A 21,528-nucleotide genomic window follows, 5' to 3' on the forward strand; every position below is an offset into this window, starting at 1 on the left:
GATATAATAACGCATAATCACAGAGCAAGTAATATAGGCATAATGTGAAACAGTGAAACGGCAAATTGTATCCGATATTAGATATCGGCTATGGGCGTCCGATATCCGATATCGGATCGGATAATGTGAAAACGCTCTGAGGGTGACCATGAATTTTGTTTGACTTTGCAGTTTGCACTATCCACAGACAGATATATAAGCGTAAATAGTTCCGTAAATACTTCAAGCGTAAATACTTCTTATATTTGTGACACTATGGTAGTTTTCCAATTACAGAGCATAATGCGACTCAGTGGCGCACAATGCCGAATTATGCTGATGCTGTGTGCTGATGCTCAACGAGCTATGGAACGGGCTATGCTCAGGATTTCTTTGCGTGATCGAATCAGAAATGAGGAGATCCGCAAAAGAACTAAAGTCACCGACATAGCCCACCGTACTAGTAAGTTGAAGTGGCGCTGGGCTGGGCATATAGCCCGCAGAACCGATGGCCGTTGGGGCAAAAAGGTTCTAGAGTGGCGACCACGTACAGGACATCGCAGTGTGGGACGGCCTTCAACTAGGTGGACAGACGACCTGATCAAAGTGACGGGGAGCCGCTGGATTCAGGCCGCTAGTGATCGGTCGTTTTGGAAATCTTTGGGGGAGGCCTATGTCCTGCAGTGGACGTCTTGAAAGGCTGGAATGATGTTGATGATGATGATGTGTGCTGATGCTTATTAATTGGAACGTGAATTAGTTTTCAAATGCACCAGCAGGTTGCGCTAAGTTCAGTGTTGAAAAAAAAATATTCATAGAGTTAGCCACAGGAGTTAGCACTTAGCAATAACCTCATTAATGTGTAAATAAAGTGGTATACACACAGAACTATATCGAGTTTAAAACTATATTGGTTGAAAACTATTTACGGTTATTTTAAGTAATTTGGATTTTTATTATTTCATTAACATTTTTTTCAATGTTTGTACCTTCATCCATACTTATATTTATTTTTTTAATACAATTTGAATTAACTTTGATTATTTCGAAAAAACTACAATGAAACGAAAGCTTTAAATTTTTTTCCAACAATTAATAATATTACTAACGATTGCACGCATCACGCGAAAACATTACTTTTAAGACTGCTCGATTGTGCGAAGCGTTGCTGTAGTTGAAACATTCAACGTTATGCATTGCCTTTGGATGGAGTACCTACGCTGGCAAATGTTCTAACTAAACTTTCTGCTGATTTTGGTGCGGGGAGGATAACTCACACTATGAAACACTATATAGGTACAATGACGGATTTCATACATTTCCGGTAACATATACATAAAAAAAAAAAACAAAAAAAAACATACCTACCGGCCGAATTGATAACATCCTCCTTTTTTTTTGAAGTCGGTTAATAACTTTTAAATCTCTTTATAAACTACTTTCGTTGTGCTCTTGTTCTATCCCTTCACGCCGTACTCCAGCAACACTCTCTCTCTTACTCTCACTTTCTAATTGATTTTGAATTTTTTGTAACTATGTGTATTCGGGACATACTACTAATATTATAAATGCGAAAGTTTGTGAGTTTCTGTTGTCTTTCCTATGTTATAGTGTAAAAGGGCTCGCAGTACACTTCAGATCTTTAAATTTATACTTTCAACAGGAAATGCGATCATGTGGAACGATTTTTGTTATGGCACAATTGTTATAACTCTTATAGTTTTGGTGGTCTGGCGCGGTTCTGCATCAGGTGTTCGAGATTTCAAATTTATACTCTCAGTTTCTAAACCCCTTCCATTTTTTTTAAATAATATATTATACAATGTACAGAAACTGTGTTATTATTATAGATAAATAAATATTTAAGTACTTAACATATTTTTATTTCTTATACAGGGTTACTTGTAAAACACCAGCAACCTCGCAGGACAAGATAGCTAACATCATAAGTAACAACATTAATTGTTCTACGACTTTTGGCATAACGCAATAAATTATTTTTAAATGATTTTTTAAGCTTTTATTGTACTCTCCTAAAATTTGTAAGTCTATGTTCTATTCATCGAAAGGACGACGCGACGCCCCCTTCCCCCTCTTGTTCGCTTCTTGTTTACGTTGTTTACGTAATTTTTGTGATGCGCGTAGAGTTTATAATTTTCAGATGGAAAATGAAATGAATATTTATTTTTGTATGAAAATAAAATCTAACAAATTATCAAAAGTCTTAGAACAAATCGTTGGTCCAGATGAACAGGGTATTAACTCAAAAAAGGCTATTTTTCAGGAGAGCGATTTTAAGTTTTCAAATCAATATATTTCCATTTCTGTTAATAATTGATTAACCTCACTTATATATTTTGTAAACTTACTTTATTAATAATGTTTTTGTTCACTGCACAAGTTTGCTATTTTTGCTATTTCTGAGAAAAAAAATAAAATCTACAAGCAAGAACATAATAATACCTTTTTACACAAAAAATACTTCTGAACCAAAGTAGTAACTACAAAATTGTATTTTCATAAAAAAGCAATTTTGAGGGTCTACTTTCGACTTTTCGATTATTTTATGAAGACATTATTTAAACATCAAGCTTATTTTGCTATGCCATCGTATTTTTTCATGATTTGTTAATTCATTTAGTTATGTTTATGGAGCATTCATAATACTACCATGTTCCACAAATATTAGGAATACATTTTCAAAATAATACAAAATGAAAACAAAAATTTCACTTAAATGTTTATTATAAAGTAATTAAACGTTTATTTATTGTAATAAATCACTTATGAAATAGTTTTAACATCAGTCTTAGTATTTTAATAAACATTTTAAATCACTAGCAACACTTTTGAACACACTAAAGACCGTTGGCGTCGTTGGCTTTATAGTAGGTAACTAATTAGTAGTAACATTTTTTTGTATTGTTTACTTAGAATAAATTTTTAAACGATGGCAGCGTTACAACAATTTCACAGTGTATGTTATTTAGTCTCAGTTTAATTCGACTAGGATTAGAGGAAACAGAATAAAAATAATCATAGGTAATTAAATCTTAGGTAATCATCACAAAAACTTATACAAAAGAGAAAATTAGACTTAAAAAAACATAAAGTACTTCTAAAAAAATACGTTACAATGTGGTAACAATCATAAACATGTAAACAGTTTCAAAACAGTCAAATCAAAGTAACTAAAAAAAAATTAAAGGTTCTCATAAAAGCTTCTATAATACCGAGGAATAAGATTTTTTTCAAAAACTTAAAAACCCGTTCTTTTTTTGTTCCGTTATTTTAATTTTCTCATTATAAAGTTGTTGAAGTGCAATATTTTCTAAAACGGGTTTGCTTCGACGATTTGCAGAGAACAACTTTACCTCTTTTAAAATCAGTTTCAGAGTAAGATCTTTTATAAAAAAAAGAGTCTTTGTTTTCTGCTGTCACTTTAATGACCTTCATTTCTGTTATTTTAACAGGCTCCTTGTCAATATTTTTTTGTGGTAATGTCTTACCTATCTTGTTAGACATGGCTTTAATATCAAAGAAGCAATTGCAAAGGGCTGACCACTTACTTTGGCAGTACGAATTTAAGCATAATATTGGTCTGCTGAATAAATTGGACCAGATTTAAGCGACGCCTTTATTTTTCTTTCAATAAGAGAGTGGGCCGTGTCTCCCTCATTTTCGCCGCCTTTGTATAGTTACTTTGATTTGACTGTTTTGAAACTACATCAGTACTATTAACAATAAATTGACGTTGCCGATTTACATCACATAACTTGTAATAGTTTTGGAAAATCGTTGTTCTCACCTCTTCAGATATTTTCAATTAGCATTTTTGGCGACATTTTTCTGTGCATGGTGGTCCCATTTTCTTATCTGGTTTGATTTTTTTTTCTAGTGATGTAAGATTTCCCAGAATTTCTTAATCTTTTTGCTTTTATACGTAACCACTTACGTTCGTTTCTTTGCCTTTTTCGAGTAAGGTTTCTTCTATTGTCGCTGCTTGAGCCTGTATTTGTAGTATCAGTTAGTGAATTTGTACCCTGCACCTCATTAACTGACCGAGTTGAATGTAACTCTTCCGGAGCCGTTGTTGTTGGCATACTAGAAGGTTCAGAGTCACTCGACGAAGACTCAGAGTCACTAGACGAAGAATCCGAATCGCTCGAAGTAGACGATGGGTAGTTCGGATCTTTAACACTGTATTCAAGGTCTCTTCAAAAGAAACTAATTCGGATTCTTCCTCTCTTGGATCAGGTGCTTTAACAGCGTTTCTGATTAAGGTAAGTCTTTGCGAAATCATTCTGTAAAATGAAACATTTTGGTAGTTAGGTATAGAAAAGAGTTCTTTTAATAATTAATTCAAAGGAATACACGACAAATTATGTGGAATATAAAGCTTTTTAGTTTTAATACTATTCTTTTTTAAGTTTTTCCAAGCAATATAGAATCATAACCAAAACAAACCCTAAAAATCCACGTTTTTTTTATTTTACATAATATTATCACCGATAAATACTTTTTCATCGAGAAAGAATTGCACTAAATTCAAAAAAACTTTTGTGAACATGGTAGTATCTCAAATTAGTTCTTTAAACTAGAAACACCCGTTACGAACCAAATGCAACAACTTATTGTAAAGAAGGTATTAACTTGAAATTACTACTCTATTTCATAAAATAATAGTATTCAAACAGAACTCACCTTTTAATGAACACTGCGTTTTTCAAAGTTAAAACTGTGTATCACAAACGAACGACGTCCTTTCACCACAACTCCGCGAGTAAGATTGAATACGACAGTGTTGTTCAAACCGACACGCACAGAAGTGCGAAAAAGACGAAGATACTACCCCGCACCCCCGTCAATTTGACGTCATATCGTCATGCAACCACGTTCGTTAGAAAGATCGCATGATTTGAAGTAGGATTGTATTTTTAGGTTAAAAATCGTAAATTTTTGAGTTAATACCCTGTTCATCCAAACCAACGAAATGTTGTTACTCATGATGTTAGCTATCTTGTCCTGCGAGGTTGCTGGTGTTTTACAAGTAACCCTGTATATCTACAGTCTGCCGTGGGCTCACGAGATGAGCCTACCACTGTATTAAAATCAACAACTATATATTTCTTATATTTTGTTAACTATCATTTAACTATCGATATAATTTTTTTTATAATTTTGTATGCATGTAGATTTTATGTGATTGGGAATTGTGAGGAGAAATAAATAAATGATTTGATTTGATTTTGATAACAAGGCTGATGATGTCTTACATCACTAAAGCGTTGAATGAACATTGAATGACGTTAATGAAATTTCAACCTTATTTCTATGCGTTGAGGTTCAAAGTTATATGTATCAAAAATTAACGCCCTCTGTTGTCGAGTAGCCGAATTTTTTCGTTATTTCAAGTTTCTAAGCAAAAGGAAACAAAACATCTCACGTACCTAGGGATGTTATACTAAAATAAACCGTAAATTCGTGAGTTAGGGTACCTACATATTAAAATGCAAAATTTATTATTTAAGTTAGTTTTCATTAAAATGAATCTGTCCAATAAAAAGCATAGTTTACTTGTGTGAACGGCCTTAAGTAACAATTACAAAACGATAACGAAGTTAAAATCGCAAAAATGTATGGGATTGACATTAGATAGACCACGTGATCTAACGCGGCGTATGTCAATCCCATACATTTTTGCGATTTCTAACTTCGTTATCGTTTTGTGATTGTTACTTTGTCTAGGCCCCTGTCTAGTTATCGGTTTAATGTGTGGGTTTTGGCGACAGTGATTTTCATACTAATAATTATGACATTATAGCAATTCTATGTGTCTTGTTATTTAGATTTCTATGGGTTTAATGCATAGAGTAATATAATATATAACGGGTAGTTCTATTTAAACATTATACTCTTTGGGGTAGTTTAATGCAATGACTGGAATCAATGAGCTGGGTGATTCCTTCAAAGTTCAATATTAATAGTTGTCAATGCCACTTTTGATTTCATTTGACACTTCACAAGCTTAACTGACTTCACCCTATATTACTTGCTCTGTGACTTCACCTTGGACCTCACTGAATTGAAGAATGAAGTTAGTTATATAGGTACATATTTACGATATTTACGTAGTAACTAATACTTAATCTGTGGTACATATTACATATGAGTAAACACTAAACAGTAAACCACAGTAAACTTTAAATAGGTATACAAAAAGGATTAATTACTGTGGCTCTGTATACTTACTTTTGTTCTTAGTATATTATAATTTCTGTGTCATTAAATTATGTTATAATATTAATTTATCTTCTCTGTTCTTTTGCCTGCTTAGTTCGGAATGTTGTCATCAATACGGTTATTAAATCGCACATGTGCCTGTCTGCGGTTTCAAAAGCGTTCAATCGAACTGAAGCCAAACTCAGAAAGTCCATTGCGACGCCTGCTTCGCGATGCAAGTGCATTTGGTGAAGCAGACCCCACAAAAGCGCCAGAGGGCGAGTTGCTATGGGCAACACAGCCCTACGCGACAGGCGTCCAAGAGTCTCTCCCTCACCAGGTCGACCCTACGGAGACTACGGTGTTACTGTTCCCTGGTCAGGGCTCGCAGCGCGTTGGCATGGGAAAGTGCCTCGACAATGTGCCCTCTGCTAAGGAACTATATGAACTAGCTTCTAGTGTGGTTGGGTAATTATTTAGCTAATTGTTGATTTCTTGAGGTCTCTGTTTTAATTTAATGTTATCTTTTAATAATGGCACAACTAACAATTTTTATACCTACTTGAATCTTAATCTTAGACTCTCGGGAATTTAAAATCGGGAATCATAAATTGGTGCAAATTGTATAATTGCACTAATTAAAAATTCTTAGCAATTTATATATTACTAGCTATTCTCCGCGGGTTCACCTGCATTGCTCCGCTCCTGTTGGTCTTAGCGTGATGATATATAGCCTATAGCCTTCCTCGATAAATGAGCTATCTAAAACCGAAATAATTTTTCAAATCGGACCAGTTGTTCCCGAGATTAGCGCGTTCAAACAAACAAACAAAATCTTCAGCTTTATAATATTAGTATAGATTTATAATATTATACTGAGAATATGGGACCAGTCATTTTTGGTTAGGTTGAATGCAGTGCTGTGATTGGTCAATAAGTGACATTTGGCTTACACGTAGCAGAGAGTTACCAACTCTCATTGTTCTTACTGTTCAAACTCAAACATTTATTCAATTTGACTTCTTTTAGAAGCACTTTTGAATCGTCATAATGCATTTACCATGTTTCAATAATTATGCTATCTATTTCACCTCTGTCTATGTTGCATGTGACCAGCACAAATGTTCTGTTTGTTTTGTGAGTGTATAGCGTATCTATTACTTTAAAAAAATCATTGGTTGGGTGTGTTAGATTCATTGAAAACTAGCCAAGTATAGTTGTCTCACGACAAACTCCATGTGGACATTTGAAAATGTGAATTCTCACAATAATATAAAATTCTGAGTGTTTGGAAAATTGAAATGCCATTTGAAGATATAAATTATATAATTTGCCAGCGACATAATATTATAATGCAAAAAACAAGAATGAAACAGGTAGACTCATTTACATAGAGACCAAATGTTATTGTTACAACATTCTTCATCTGAATATTTTTATTTCTAATCCCGTACAATATTAAATTTCCTCACTTGGTATTTTGAAGTTGAAAAAGTAGTATCTTTACATGCAACATGCATAATTTTTAAATTATATTCATAATTTCAAGTATAAATTTTCATAAATTCGGGTTCAATTTTTTGATATTTTTTCGGATTGAAGGCTAGGCAAGGAAATTATAACTGAGACTTATTAAGGGCACACCTAAAAGTCAAATGTTTGGAAATGAAGCCAATCTATGTTCACATGTACAGTTGGGATGTGGCGCGAGTTTGCCGCGAAGGCCCCGAGGAGGAGCTGCAGAGGCGCTGCCAGACCGCCGTGCTGGTGACGTCGCTGGGCGCGCTGGAGCTGGCGCGCGACACGCGGCCAGGCGCTCTCGAGCGCGTGCGAGCGGTCGCCGGCTTCTCGCTCGGCGAAATCACTGCCATGGTTTACGCGGGAGCCTTGCAGTTGGAACAGGCCCTGCGCCTCGTCGAGGTCAGGCGGTCGTTTATTATGAAAGCCTGTTGTATAACCGGGTCGCGGGTACAGTAACGGGAGCGCTGCGCAGGTGCGGGCGGCGGCCATGGAGGCGGCGGCGCGCGAGCGGCCGGGCGGCATGCTGACGGTGTGGCTGGCGCCGGACGCCGCGCTGGGCGCGCTGCTGCACGCGGCGCGCGCTGCCGCGGGCCCGGACAGTGTGTGCCAGGTCGCCAACTACCTCTACCCCGGCTGCAAGGTGCTCGCCGGCGATGAAGAGGTGCTGTAGTTTTACTATTGACTAGCTATCCGCGACAGATGTTTTCACGCAGTAAAAAATATCGCGTCCTAGCCTCCTATCTTACCGGATAGAAAAAATATATTATCATAAAATTGCTTGGAGGGATATTTCATTGGTCATTAATCATTATAATTGACGCTCATGATTGATGCAATAAAAGTACAGGGTGTAATTTTAACGGATTAGACCTTCGCTTCCCTGTTGTGGCAACCGATTTTTCGAAAAATGTTGGATGCAGTTTCTTTCTTTTAAGGACGCGTTTACGAATCTGACAAAAATAAGCAGTTTTTCGATGCATTTTGCGGCAAAATAATACAAAACCAAATTTGACTAATAATTACCATAGATAGATTACTCCTTAATCTTTAAATGGTAGGAATTATTTAATCGAAAATTTTGGTTTATAATATTGTAAAAAATAATTTCCGTTGCCTCTTCACACAAAATTGACAATATCGTGATGAATATAGAAGCATTTTTCTATTATTTAATAAAATAAATTTACTTATTTAAAAATATTTTAAGTAAGCAGACATGTCCAACTCAAAAAGGTAGGAACTAAAACTATCAAAATGTTACAAATAAGCTGAGAAAAAAATTAAAATCAAATCTTATTTTTTCACATATTTAACTGTAACGCGTGATACTTATTGCATGGAAATAAGGGTTATTTTATTTGACACTATCTTGATTTATTGTACAAAAATTTGTAATGAAATATTTTAGTAATTTAGTCGGCGCTCGGACGCCTTTGTGAGTAGACGCTGTGACGCTTGTAGGCAGCTCCTCGTTTACGAAAAGATCGCTGTACGTATACAAAATATTTGACCTAATAAACTTGATCATTGACGCATTCTGCACCGACAACCAAGGCACACCAAGGAAAGATTTTATTTATAGTTTTTCATACTTATGGGATTATAAATTTCATATTTAGTTTCTGACTTGATGGAGTGACCTGCATGTGTACTTCGAAGACTGCTACTGGAACTAATAGACGAGTAGAGCTAGGTGTGCCGAGTTTGGGCTCGTTTTGTTAGTTATGTTGAGACCTTACCTCCGGACTTGATGGAGTGACCTGCAGGTGTACTTCGAAGACTGCTACTGGAACTAAAAGACGAGTAGAGCTAGGTGTGCCGAGTTTGGGCTCGTTTTATTAGTTATGTTGAGACCTTACCTCCGGAATTGATGGAATGACCTGCAGGTGTACTTCGAAGACTGCTACTGGAACTAAAAGATGGTTAGAGCTAGGTGTGCCGAGTTTGGGCTCATTTTGTTAGTTATGTTGAGACCTTACCTCCGGACTTGATGGAGTGACCTGCAGGTGCATTTACAAAATATGTTTTATTAATTAATGTAATAATATAGTGTCGACTTATAAAAATACTACAGGTTTGCCGGCAGCTTCGCCTGCATCATTTTTAAATTTAACCCAAATTCGGCGCCATTTTGAAATTCTTTGTTAATTGACCGATTTCGTTCAAAATCGATATCTGAGGATCCTTAGGATCACAAAACAGGAAACTGTTACCAAAATTGAAAAAAAGTCAACGCCATTTTGAAATTTTCTGTTATTGTACCGATTTCGTTCAAAATCGATATCTGAGGCTCCCTGGGATCGCAAAACAGGAAACTGGTACCAAAATTTTAAAAAGTCAGCGCCATTTTGAAATTCTTTGTTATTGTACCGATTTCGTTCAAAATCGATATCTGAGGCTCCCTGGGATCGCAAAACAGAAAACTGGTACCAAAATTTTTAAAAGTCAGCGCCATTTTGATATTCTTTGTTATTGTACCGATTTCGTTCAAAATCGATATCTGAGGCTCCCTGGGATCGCAAAACAGGAAACTGGTACCAAAATTGAAAAAAAGTCAACGCCATTTTGAAATTTTCTGTTATTGTACCGATTTCGTTCAAAATCGATATCTGAGGCTCCCTGGGATCGCAAAACAGGAAACTGGTACCAAAATTTTAAAAAGTCAGCGCCATTTTGAAATTCTTTGTTATTGTACCGATTTCGTTCAAAATCGATATCTGAGGCTCCCTGGGATCGCAAAACAGGAAACTGGTACCAAAACTTTTAAAAGTCAGCGCCATTTTGAAATTCTTTGTTATTGTACCGGTTTCGTTCAAAATCGATATCTGAGGCTCCCTGGGATCGCAAAACAGGAAACTGGTACCTAAATTTTAAAAAGTCAGCGCCATTTTGAAATTCTTTATTATTGTACCGATTTCGTTCAAAATCGATATCTGAGGCTCCCTGGGATCACAAAACAGGAAAATGGTACCGAAATTTAAAAAAGTCAACGCCATTTTGATTTTTTTGTTATTGTACCGATTTCGTTCAAAATCGATATCTGAGGATCCTTAGGATCACAAAACAGGAAACTGTTACTAAAATAAAAAAAGTCAACGCCATTTTGAAATTTTTGTTATTGTACTGATTTCGTTCAAAATCGATATCTAAAGATCTCTAGGATCACAAAACCGGAAACTGGTACCAAAATTTTAAAAAATCAGCGCCATTTTGAAATTCTTTGTTGTACCGATTTCCTTCAAAATCGATATCTGAGGATCTACGATCGCAAAATAGGAAACTGGTACCAAAATTTAATAAATTCAGCTGGTAAAGAAGCAAAATATACAATTCTTGCAGTTTCTATGTCAGTTAACTGTCGAATCTTTCTGCCAGCGTAACCAGCAGAGCTGAGTTTGATCCTAAGGATCCTCAGGTATCGATTTTGAACGAAATATGTCAATTAACAAAGAATTTCATAATGGCGCCGAATTTTTTAAATTTCGGTACCATTTTCCTATTTTGTGATCCCAGGGAGTCTCAGATATCGATTTTGAACGAAATCGGTACAATAACAGAAAATTTCAAAATGACGTTGACTTTTTTTCAATTTTGGTAACAGTTTCCTGTTTTGTGATCCTAAGGATCCTCAGATATCGATTTTGAACGAAATCGGTACAATAACAAAGAATTTCAAAATGGCGCTGACTTTTTAAAATTTTGGTACCAGTTTCCTGTTTTGCGATCCCAGGGAGCCTCAGATATCGATTTTGAACGAAATCGGTACAATAACAGAAAATTTCAAAATGGCGTTGACTTTTTCAAATTTTTGTAACAGTTTCCTGTTTTGTGATCCTAAGGATCCTCAGATATCGATTTTGAACGAAATCGGTCAATTAACAAAGAATTTCAAAATGGCGCCGAATTTGGGTTAAATTTAAAAATGATGCAGGCGAAGCTGCCGGCAAACCTGTAGTATTTTTATAAGTCGACACTATATTATTACATTAATTAATAAAACATATTTTGTAAATGCACCTGCAGGTCACTCCATCAAGTCCGGAGGTAAGGTCTCAACATAACTAACAAAATGAGCCCAAACTCGGCACACCTAGCTCTAACCATCTTTTAGTTCCAGTAGCAGTCTTCGAAGTACACCTGCAGGTCACTCCATCAAGTCCGGAGGTAAGGTCTCAACATAACTAACAAAACGAGCCCAAACTCGGCACACCTAGCTCTACTCGTCTATTAGTTCCAGTAGCAGTCTTCGAAGTACACCTGCAGGTCATTCCATCAAGTCCGGAGGTAAGGTCTCAACATTACTAACAAAACGAGCCCAAACTCGGCACACCTAGCTCCACTCGTCTATGAGTTCCAGTACCAGTCTTCGAAGTACACTTCGGCAAGTACTTGTTTACCAAACAATCACTGTCCAATGAAATTAGATAAATGGTATCTACTTTTGTGACCATTCAACGTTACAAACTTTACAAATCGAAGTAAAGTTAAAAAAAACATAGCAATAAAAATAAGCTCAATTATCAAGTCGTGTCAGTTTACTCATAATTTCGCCGCTTCGCGCATTTCGATGTGTGTGTGAGCCGTGCACGTGTAGTAGTAAGACTCAATACCTAAAATTGATGCGCGTCAATTTGTAAATACGTCCTTAATAGTTATTTTTTATTTAAACAAGATTTCATAAATATGTATGTCTGCATTAGCAAACGACTCAACAGTTCAGCGAGCCTACGTTTCTACCGTGTACGGTAGGCTCGTCCGTCACAATACGAAGTGTCGTGTCGAATCGATGTAATATGAGTAAAAATCATTTTAAAAATATAAATACTTTTAATTACAATATTTTAAATTACATTCTTACAAAATCTGAGGGGGGAGGCATCACGTAACACTACAAAGACTGTACGAGGGACGTCGCATGCGCAGGCGCTGCGGTACGTGGAGCGCGAGGGGCGGCGGCTCGGCGTGCGGCGCAGCGCCCGCGTGCGCGTGGCCGGCGCCTTCCACACGCCGCTCATGGCGCGCGCCGAGCTGGCCGTGCGCGAGGCGCTGCGGGCCGTGCACGTGGCGGCGCCGCGCGTGCCGCTCGTGTCCTGCGTGGACGCGCGTGCCGTCAGCTCGGCGGCCGGCGCGCGCCGCCGCCTGGCGCGCCTCACCGCCGCGCCCGTGCGCTGGGAGCAGGTGCTGCACGCGCTGTACGCGCGCCCGCGCGACACGCCGCAGCCGCTCACGCTGGCGCTCGGCCCGGGCGCCGCGCTGCGCGCCACGCTCAAGCTGGTCAACGCGCGCGCCTGGGACGCCTCGCTGCACGTCGACGTCTAGCCTACCTAATAGATTATGTACAATTTTATAGTTCCTTAAGTCTATACGCGAGCGGGCTCCCTATTTCCTAATCGCATCCCGGGCGGGGCCGCGTCACAGGTTGAGCGGGTTGCGCGTCACCTGGCCGGCCGCGTCGGCGACGTCGCGGCCGAGGTCCGAGAGGCGCGCGTAGTGCTGCAGCGTGCGCGGCGACAGCGCGTCGCCGAGGCGCGCCATGCGCTCCGTGGCCTCCTCGGTCCACGCCTCGGCGAGGCGCAGCTCGAGCGCGGCGGCGGGCAGGCCGAGGCGCGCGGCGCGCGACGCGCGGGACAGCACGGCGGCGGACGTGTACGCGTCGATGGCGGCGGCGGCCAGGCGGTTGAGCACGAGCTGCTCGTCCACCACGCCGCGGCCGTACTTGCGCAGCGCGGCCTCCACGGCGGCGCCGAACTCGAGCACCTGGCGCGCGAGGTGGCGCGCGGCGGGGCGCAGCGCGGGCGCCACGTGCGCGTCCAGCTCGGGCGCGCGGCCCAGCCCCACGGCGCGGCCGGCGCGCCGCCCCGCCTCGCTGAAGATGAGGCCGAGGTTGGCGGCCGGGTTCTTGAAGGCGCGCTGCAGCTCCTGCAGGTGCGAGCCGGCGAACTGGATGCCGGTGAGCGCCACGAACAGGCGCAGGATGTCGTTGGTGCCCTCGAAGATGCGGAAGATGCGCAGGTCGCGCAGCACGCGCTCGAGCCCGGTCGCCTTCATGAAGCCCATGCCGCCGAGGATCTGGATCGCCTCGTCGACCACGTTCCAGGCGGAGTCGGACGCGAACACCTTCGACACGGCCGCCTGTCGCCAACAGTCCTCGCGTTACATAATATTTTGTATATTGTAAATACGAAAGTTTAAAGATTAAATCATAGTCAGGATTACGTTTATTTTTTTTTTTCGCTTTGTTCTTGTCTAAGTAAGCCGCACATATTCCACCAAGTAAAATGTGTTGGCAAATCATATAAATAAAATAAAATTAAAAATACTGAAGCGTGTCTATGGTCACGATTCATGATATTATATTGAATATCGCTCACCTCGAGGTGGTAGTCCTGGCAGCCCGTGTCCATGTTGCCGCTGACCATGTAGGCCAGCGCCTCGGTGACGTACTGCAGCATGGCCATGCGCGCCAGCTTCTCGCGCACGGCGGCGAAGTCGGCCAGGCGCCGGCCGAACTGCACGCGCGTGGCGGCGTGCTCGGCCGCCTGGCGCAGCGCCGCGCGCTGCGTGCCCGCCAGCGCCGCCGCCATGCCGAACCGCCCGTTGTTCAGGATGTTCATCGCCACCTGCCGACACCCACGTGCCCGAATTCACCAATTACCACAATATAATAAAACTATTGGACCTAACACCTCACTGACCGTATACGAGAAAAATAGAGGCATACATTTTAATAGAATTAAATGATAAAATTAGAATCGTGATGAACTGCGCGCGTACTGTGTACAGTGTAGTGTACCTTGAAGCCGTTGCCGACGCCGCCGAGCACGTTGGCGACGGGCACGCGCACGTCCTCGTAGTACACCTCCGTGGTGTTGGAACAGCGGATGCCCATCTTGTTCTCGGGCGGGCCCGACGACACGCCGCCGAACGACCGCTCCACTATGAACGCCGTCACCTGCCGGGAACGTCATCTCTGTATTGTTTCACTTTTAAAGCCTTTTGTCAGCCTTTAAAGAGATGTCGCCCTGACCTTATCCACGGTTTTGCCGTCCTTTTCGATTGGAGTTTGCGCAAACACGGTCATGATTTCCGCGATTCCACCGTTACTGATCCAAATCTTCGATCCGTTCAAAATGTAATGTTTGCCGTCGGGAGATAGAACCGCTCTCGTTCTGAAACGTTCGAGGATTTCAATAAGATTACGGAACGCGAGCGATAAATGAATCAACGTGCAACCGGCGGGCGCTCACTTGATGGAGCCTGCGTCGGAGCCGGAGGAAGGCTCGGTGAGGCAGAAGGCCGCGTACTCGCCGCCCGTGACGCGCGGCAGGTAGTGCGCGCGCTGCTCCTCCGAGCCGAACAGCAGGATGCCTTTGAAGCCGATGGACTGGTGCGCGCCCAGCGTGATGCCCACGCCCAGGTCGTGCGCGCCCACCACTTCCACCAGCCGCGCGTACTGCGTGTTGCTCAGCCCCAGCCCGCCCAGCTCCGTCGGCACCTGCAGCCCGAACGCGCCCAGCTCCCACAGCCCCGCCAGCGTGCCCTCCTCGATCTGTGCCTCTGCGTCGTTCTTCGCGGGGTCGTTCACCTGTAAAGGCGCACACTTTCGTATCAATACGTTCGTCGTAAACGAGCGCCGTAATGTTGCCCGATTTATCGCCGTTTACCTCCTGAAAGAACTTCTCCACGGGGGGGACGAGTTCGGCGAGGGTCTGTTTCTGTTCATCGGAGAGAGGCTCAGGGAAAGGGAAGACCTGGGCCGGCTCCAGCTGGCCGCGGAACAGGTTGAGCGTGAAGGAAGCGCTCTGGCGGGCACCGCGCTCCTGGGCCGTGGCGGCGGCTGCTGTCGCCATGCCGCTATAATGTTTTACAGATGAACATTAGTTTTACAAATATTTCCAGAACAACTTTCAACCTATTTAAGTACCTACTTTTATAAAAAATTTATGAGAAATTTTTATCACCTGAGAAATCTATAACTACCAATAATAAAATCGGAGTGTCTATTTTAATGTGAAGTGTTATTAAAATAATCAACTCCTAAATGCATATGGATGTATGTACACAATAGATATACTAAAAGAGTAATTTGAAACATTTTTGTCTGTCTGTTGTTCTGGCTTAGCACTGGCAGATAGCCAATGTACGAAGGAGTAACTTGAGGATACTTTTTATTCATATATATTATCATCTGGATTAGGAACATTAATTAAATTAAAAGGTAAAACTCATTATTATATGTAATTATAACACTAAATTTAAAACTGAAAAATACATAAATTGGATCATAAAACAAATAAAATATGTAATTACAATATTCTCTGTCCTGCTGCATACATATTACCAGCTGTTTTGAACTTTGAATCATTTGATTATATTTTTCCCTAACACATAGCTTCCATTACCTCCACTCTCATTTTTATCTGATCCTACTGGCTACTCCTATTCTATCTCATTTTCAAAGCTTATTTTGGTAACATTATCAATATATCCGTCACTTCCATATTCGCCAGAAAAATGGCTTCAGATTCTTCAAAAAGATGCTATAATCTGTATTTTGGTTATATTATTGGTTGTGTTTTTAAGACATTCTAGACGTTTATAGTGAAAATACACCAAAATAATATAGGTAACATAATTAGAAGATAAAATGTATTAGTTGAAATTCATTACAAGTAGCGCAAGGTCATGCACCCATAGAGCCATTACTACGTCATCCACAACATTCGCCGGGCGATGGATAATCAAAACAGTGGCATTAAATGCTGCTTAACCTCCCCCCGCACAGAAATGAGGTGCATGAAGCATAATAACAAACCAGAGATAAAATATTGTTCGATTTTCGTAGGTCTGGGTGTATCACACCCAACCACTTCCGCTTCCGGGTTAATAAAACTAACACACTTATTAAATCAAAATTTCTTAATTTATTTTAACCCTAGAACACTAACCTTATTTTTCGACGTTTAATACTAACCTTCGTCGTTTCGACTACGCTGTTTATTGGAGGGGATTTAAGGGTTTAATTAAAAAAATATATTTGTAGTTATGTTTTATTTTAAGCATAATGTATTAATCTACATATAAAAATATTAAAATATATATTTTAACATAGTTTTAATTCAAATAGTCATCAAAATGAGATCACAGTTTACACGCTTTATGAACATTCTTAATTTTTTTGAAAAATTCCGTACATATAATATATACCTCTAAATTGCTCGAAATAAACTATTAATTACAAAAATAATGTCTGGAAAATTAATTAAAAATATAATTTTGATAATAGCTTAGGATCTAAAACATTTGTGACACACATCAAGTTTGTGTTCCCCACACAACGATTTTTTGCACCTAGTGCACCTATTTTTGGTCTACCTTTGCTATACGGAGGGACATATAGCATATAATATGTTTATTTTATTTTGTTATGGAGGTACATTAGCAGCATTACTTTGCTCAGTCTCATTTATAACTTTCACATTGTTTCTTCCTGGCATGTTTAAAATTTATGTGATTGAGTTCCGCAGAGTATCAGTAATGTCACCAGTAATTATACTTGAAAAACATTGAGGATCTAAAATATCTTGAAAAAAGCGTACAGGCCCACGTACTATATATCTATGTTCTTTGAAGGTCTTCTGCTTTGTGACCTTGACTGTTGTGATGACCATAATATATTGTGTTTGTCTTTCCCACGAAGAATGGTACGCGATGGTCTTATAATCAAATCGCTAGGGTCAGCTGTAGTGCTAGGTGTCTCATCTTCAATAGAACGTGGGGAGATGTATTACTACTTGCCTCATAATCTTGATCTGGAAATTGCTCTTTATTGACAGTAGAAACTTCATCATCACCCTCCGTTTCATGCCTCTTCAGCCTCAATGTGGTCTTCAGGCTCTCTCGCAGATGAATTTTCCTCATCGCTTTCAACTTCTAAAAATAACGTATGAATCGTATCTAAAAAATAAAATAATAGGCACCATTATAAAAGATAAAATAACGTAATTTTAACTTAACTAAATAGTACGAAAAGTTACGTTAATACTAACCTTCGTCGATGTGACGAGCCATGGTTGCTGGAACAGCGCGTGTGGACCTTCCACGTACAAAGCACTACCATCCATCGCAAGCGCAACGGGTTGGCTGAGATTAGCTGAAGTCAGAAAACCATACGGTCGCGCGCGTAAAAGTTATAGTGATTTTTTTGGTGACGCGTCGTCGAATCGACGAAGGGTAGTGATCTAGGGTTAAGTATGATACAAATTTTATAATTTATTAAGAATGATGACTGTTGACTCATATAATATGAAGTAAATCTCATACAAATTAAAAAAAAAATAACTTTGCACTGCCTTGCTTTTTCAAATACTTATTGTTTCTATTTAAAAAAAATAAAGATTACTAAAAATGAATTAATAAATAAGAAAAATGCACAAGAAACTTAAATTGTACTTTGGTTTGATAATGCAACTCAAAATATTAATTACTAGCTGTGCCCGCGACTTCGTCCGCGTGGAAAATTGACTTTGGATAGTTTTCCCACGATAAAAAGTACCCTATTAGACCAGGGTAGATAATTTTTGAAACAAAAAAAAAATCGCAATAGGATGAAAAGGAAAAATAAATTACGGTCAATCCGAGTTCGGGAAGTGGGAGGGGGGCTTTTAAGATAAAAAATGGTTTCTCGCGATTTCCGACAAAACTACAAGTCCTACGGAAAAAAGTTCAACGGCAAAGTTGTAGGTAATAAAAAGATCTACAACCTTTGTATTTTCAATTTTTTCACATAACCTCAAAATTTAGGTCAAAAATTGAAAAAAACCAAGTTGTTGGTTTTTTTATTTTAATAAGTTTTTTATTAAATTTTTTATTTTAAAATTTGGTGGAAATTTTTAATTTACTTTATTATGTCCCAAATACACTGTAATTTATTTGATTTAAAATATTTATTTTATCGCCTTATTTTGAATTAATACCAAAAAAACAACCTAATTCTCAATCGAAAACTCACCCGTCAAAATATCGGCTTTTTTCAAAAACTTGGGGAGCCTTTTGTTCATTGAAATCTCTACTTTCATATGGTGTAAAAAATAAACATTACCTTCTTATTCTTATTCTTAAGTGTGCACAGACGATTTTTCCGTAAGTATTACAGATAACAAAAAACTTTAAACTGATATCGAAATTACTTATCAGCCTAATGAGTAAAATGGCCGTAATAAATTTTTAAAAATAAATCGAGAAATATCAAAAAAAATATCTTCAAACCCTCCCTTACATTAGGTACTTGTATGAAATATGAATATCCCATATACATTTCATATGAAAGATTTTAGCTTTCTTTTTATTTTTTTGGTTTTCTGCTTTAATTACTTCGCAAATTTGAAGTGCCATTTTCCACGCTTTTCCCGGAAATTTTCACACATTTTCCGGATATTTTTCGGGAAATTTCCAGGCATATACCGGGGATTTTCCGGATATTTTACAGGCATTTCCCAGACATTTTCTGGACATTTCCCTGGCATTTTCCAGGGTTAACCGGGGCATTTTCCGAGGATATCCGAAAAATGCCTGTAAAATATACGGAAAATCCCTGGAAAATGCCCGGGAAATTCCCGAAAAATATCCGGAAAATGTCCGGGAAATGCCTGGAAAATGTCCGGAAAATGCCTGGAAAATATCCGGAAAATCCCCGGAAAATTCCTGGAAAATGCCAGGGAAGAAATGTCCGGAAATTGTCTGGGAAATGCCCGTAAAATATCGGGAAAATGCCTGGGAAAATAACCGGAAAGTCCCCGGAAAATATCCAGAAAATGCGTGAAAATGTCCGGTAAAAGCGTGGAAAACGCCTGGGAAAATTTCCGGAAAATGCCTGAAAAATATCCGGGAAATATCCGGAAAATGCCTGGAAAATCCCCGAAAATGCCTGGAAAATTCCAGGGAAGAAACGCCCGGAAAATGTCTGGGACATGCCTGGAAATACCCCAGAAAATGCCTGGGAAATGCCCGGATCATTCCCGGAAAATATCCGGAAAATGCGTAAAAATGTCCGGAAAAAGCGTGGAAAATGCCACTTCAAATTTGCGAAGTAATTAAAGCAGAAAACCAAAAAAAGAAAAAGAAAGCTAAAATCTTTCATATTTAATGTATATGGGATATTCATATTTCATACAGTAATGTATAAATGGGTTTAAAGATAATTTTTTTGATATTTCCCGATTAATTTTTAAAAATTTATTACGGCCTTTTTATTCATTAGGTTAACTGATAAGTACTTTCGATATCAGTTTAAAGTTTTTTGTTATCTGTTATACTTACGGAAAAATCGCCTGTGCACACTGAAAGATTACACCCTGCATATTTTCTCTTGTATCGGCTTTTCGGTAATATTTCAAAAGAAAAAAAAGCATCTGTTGTAAGCAACGATACAACAAATATTTTATAGCTATTCAAAAGCAAAATGAGGTGAGAGGTCCCAGAAGGGATCTCGAAGTTCGAACCTCGGCTTGGGCTGCAGTCGCTTGTGTGGAGGAGGCCGGAACTCGGAAGGGCCCTAGTCGGACGGGGAGTAGGAGCGGATCGATCGGTCTTTATAATATAACCTTTTGCGAACGAAACGATAGCGCGATTCGATAATTCTAATTCGATACTAACGCCATCTAGTTAGGTAAAAGGAAACATTTTTGTATGGTGATAAAATTAACATTATACAACTTCCTTTTTAAAACTATGTTTCTCTTCCCAAGTTACTTAAATGGCATAATTTTTATAGTGTCAATCTGAATATTGTCAAACAACATTTATATATGCGTCATTTGATTATTAATTTCCAATAGTTAACGTGTAAATTGATTTGATTTTTATAACATTTCATAGATGGCGCTGTTTCAAATTTGTCTTTATACTACTAATTCATTAAACTGTTTCTCTGCCTAAATTACGTTAATGACATAGTTTTTATTTTGTAATAAAGCTAGATAATAGCATGGCTTACTCGAAACCAACATTTAAACATGAGTCTTTAGATTGTACGCTGTCGTAGTACACAGAATAGGTAAGAAAAAATAAAGGTTCACAGCTCCTCCCGCGAATGTGATATCATGATAATATGTATAAACTATCCTCACCCGACCTCTTAGGAATATTCATGCAAAATTTGAAGTAAATCTGTGCAGTACTTTTCGAGATTAGCTCGGTCAAACATACAGACAAACAGACAAACAGACAAACAGACAAAAATTCTAAAAACTGTATTTTTGGCTTCTATATCGATTATAGATCATGGATTATGTATTCTTTTAAAAAAATATTCAATGTACAGTTTTGACTTTCCTACGATTTTATTATATGTATAGATAATTGACCTTAAACTTTGTACTCTTGCCATAATTATAAACTCTTAATATGTATTTGGTGCTATGTATGTAGGTCAACAGTACAAAGTCCAAGGTAATGGAATACTTTATAATATTAGTACCTAGTCAATAGCTTACCTGCGGGGCATTACACGGGGACCACACAAACATCTCTTTGCACATCCTACCAACTTTGTGCTTTTCATTGTGACGGGCCAAAAAATCTTGAAAGTAAATATTATGTACTTAGCTGAACAAAAATGTGTATATTACAATATTTTAATACTATTTAATGCATAATAATATGATTATTATTAAAATAGACTAAAGGAAGCTATGATATATCTTACACTTTTGCTTAAAACATAAATTTAAAATTACAAAACCTTTGAACACGTATGAACAAACTTTCGAAATAAGTCGCAATCGTATTTGAATGCCTAGGTACTAA

General features: G+C 38.9%; 2 protein-coding genes and 1 long non-coding RNA gene across 5 annotated transcripts; 1 reads left to right on the top strand and 2 right to left on the bottom strand.

The window, feature by feature from the left end:
- Nucleotides 1-2,706: 2,706 nt before the first annotated feature.
- LOC123694472 lies at nt 2,707-4,755 on the bottom strand. Its single transcript, XR_006751815.1, has 2 exons — nt 4,684-4,755; nt 2,707-4,283 (listed from the first exon to the last, which is right to left on the bottom strand). It is a non-coding gene; the product is annotated as an uncharacterized LOC123694472 (long non-coding RNA).
- A 1,212-nt stretch (nt 4,756-5,967) lies between these two features.
- On the top strand, nt 5,968-13,041 carry LOC123702322 (probable malonyl-CoA-acyl carrier protein transacylase, mitochondrial). Of its 3 annotated transcripts, none has more exons than XM_045650074.1 (5): nt 5,968-6,089; nt 6,317-6,669; nt 7,896-8,121; nt 8,195-8,383; nt 12,646-13,041. In XM_045650074.1, exons 2-5 carry the CDS (start codon nt 6,323-6,325, stop codon nt 13,039-13,041), a joined length of 1,158 nt encoding a protein of 385 aa, XP_045506030.1. In that variant the 5' UTR covers nt 5,968-6,089; nt 6,317-6,322. The 3 variants fall into 3 exon arrangements, with proteins under 3 accessions (XP_045506030.1, XP_045506165.1, XP_045506101.1); XM_045650209.1 differs by having other exon boundaries at nt 6,043-6,076; XM_045650145.1 differs by lacking the exon at nt 5,968-6,089 and adding an exon at nt 6,118-6,190.
- LOC123702246 (very long-chain specific acyl-CoA dehydrogenase, mitochondrial) lies at nt 12,368-21,528 on the bottom strand. Its single transcript, XM_045649968.1, has 7 exons — nt 21,216-21,528; nt 15,387-15,576; nt 14,970-15,307; nt 14,750-14,891; nt 14,516-14,674; nt 14,094-14,342; nt 12,368-13,854 (listed from the first exon to the last, which is right to left on the bottom strand). Exons 1-7 carry the CDS (start codon nt 21,281-21,283, stop codon nt 13,135-13,137), a joined length of 1,866 nt encoding a protein of 621 aa, XP_045505924.1. The 5' UTR covers nt 21,284-21,528; the 3' UTR covers nt 12,368-13,134.

The sequence above is a fragment of the Colias croceus genome, chromosome 1 (genome assembly GCF_905220415.1).
Source record: "Colias croceus chromosome 1, ilColCroc2.1".
Lineage (NCBI taxonomy): Eukaryota > Metazoa > Arthropoda > Insecta > Lepidoptera > Pieridae > Colias > Colias croceus.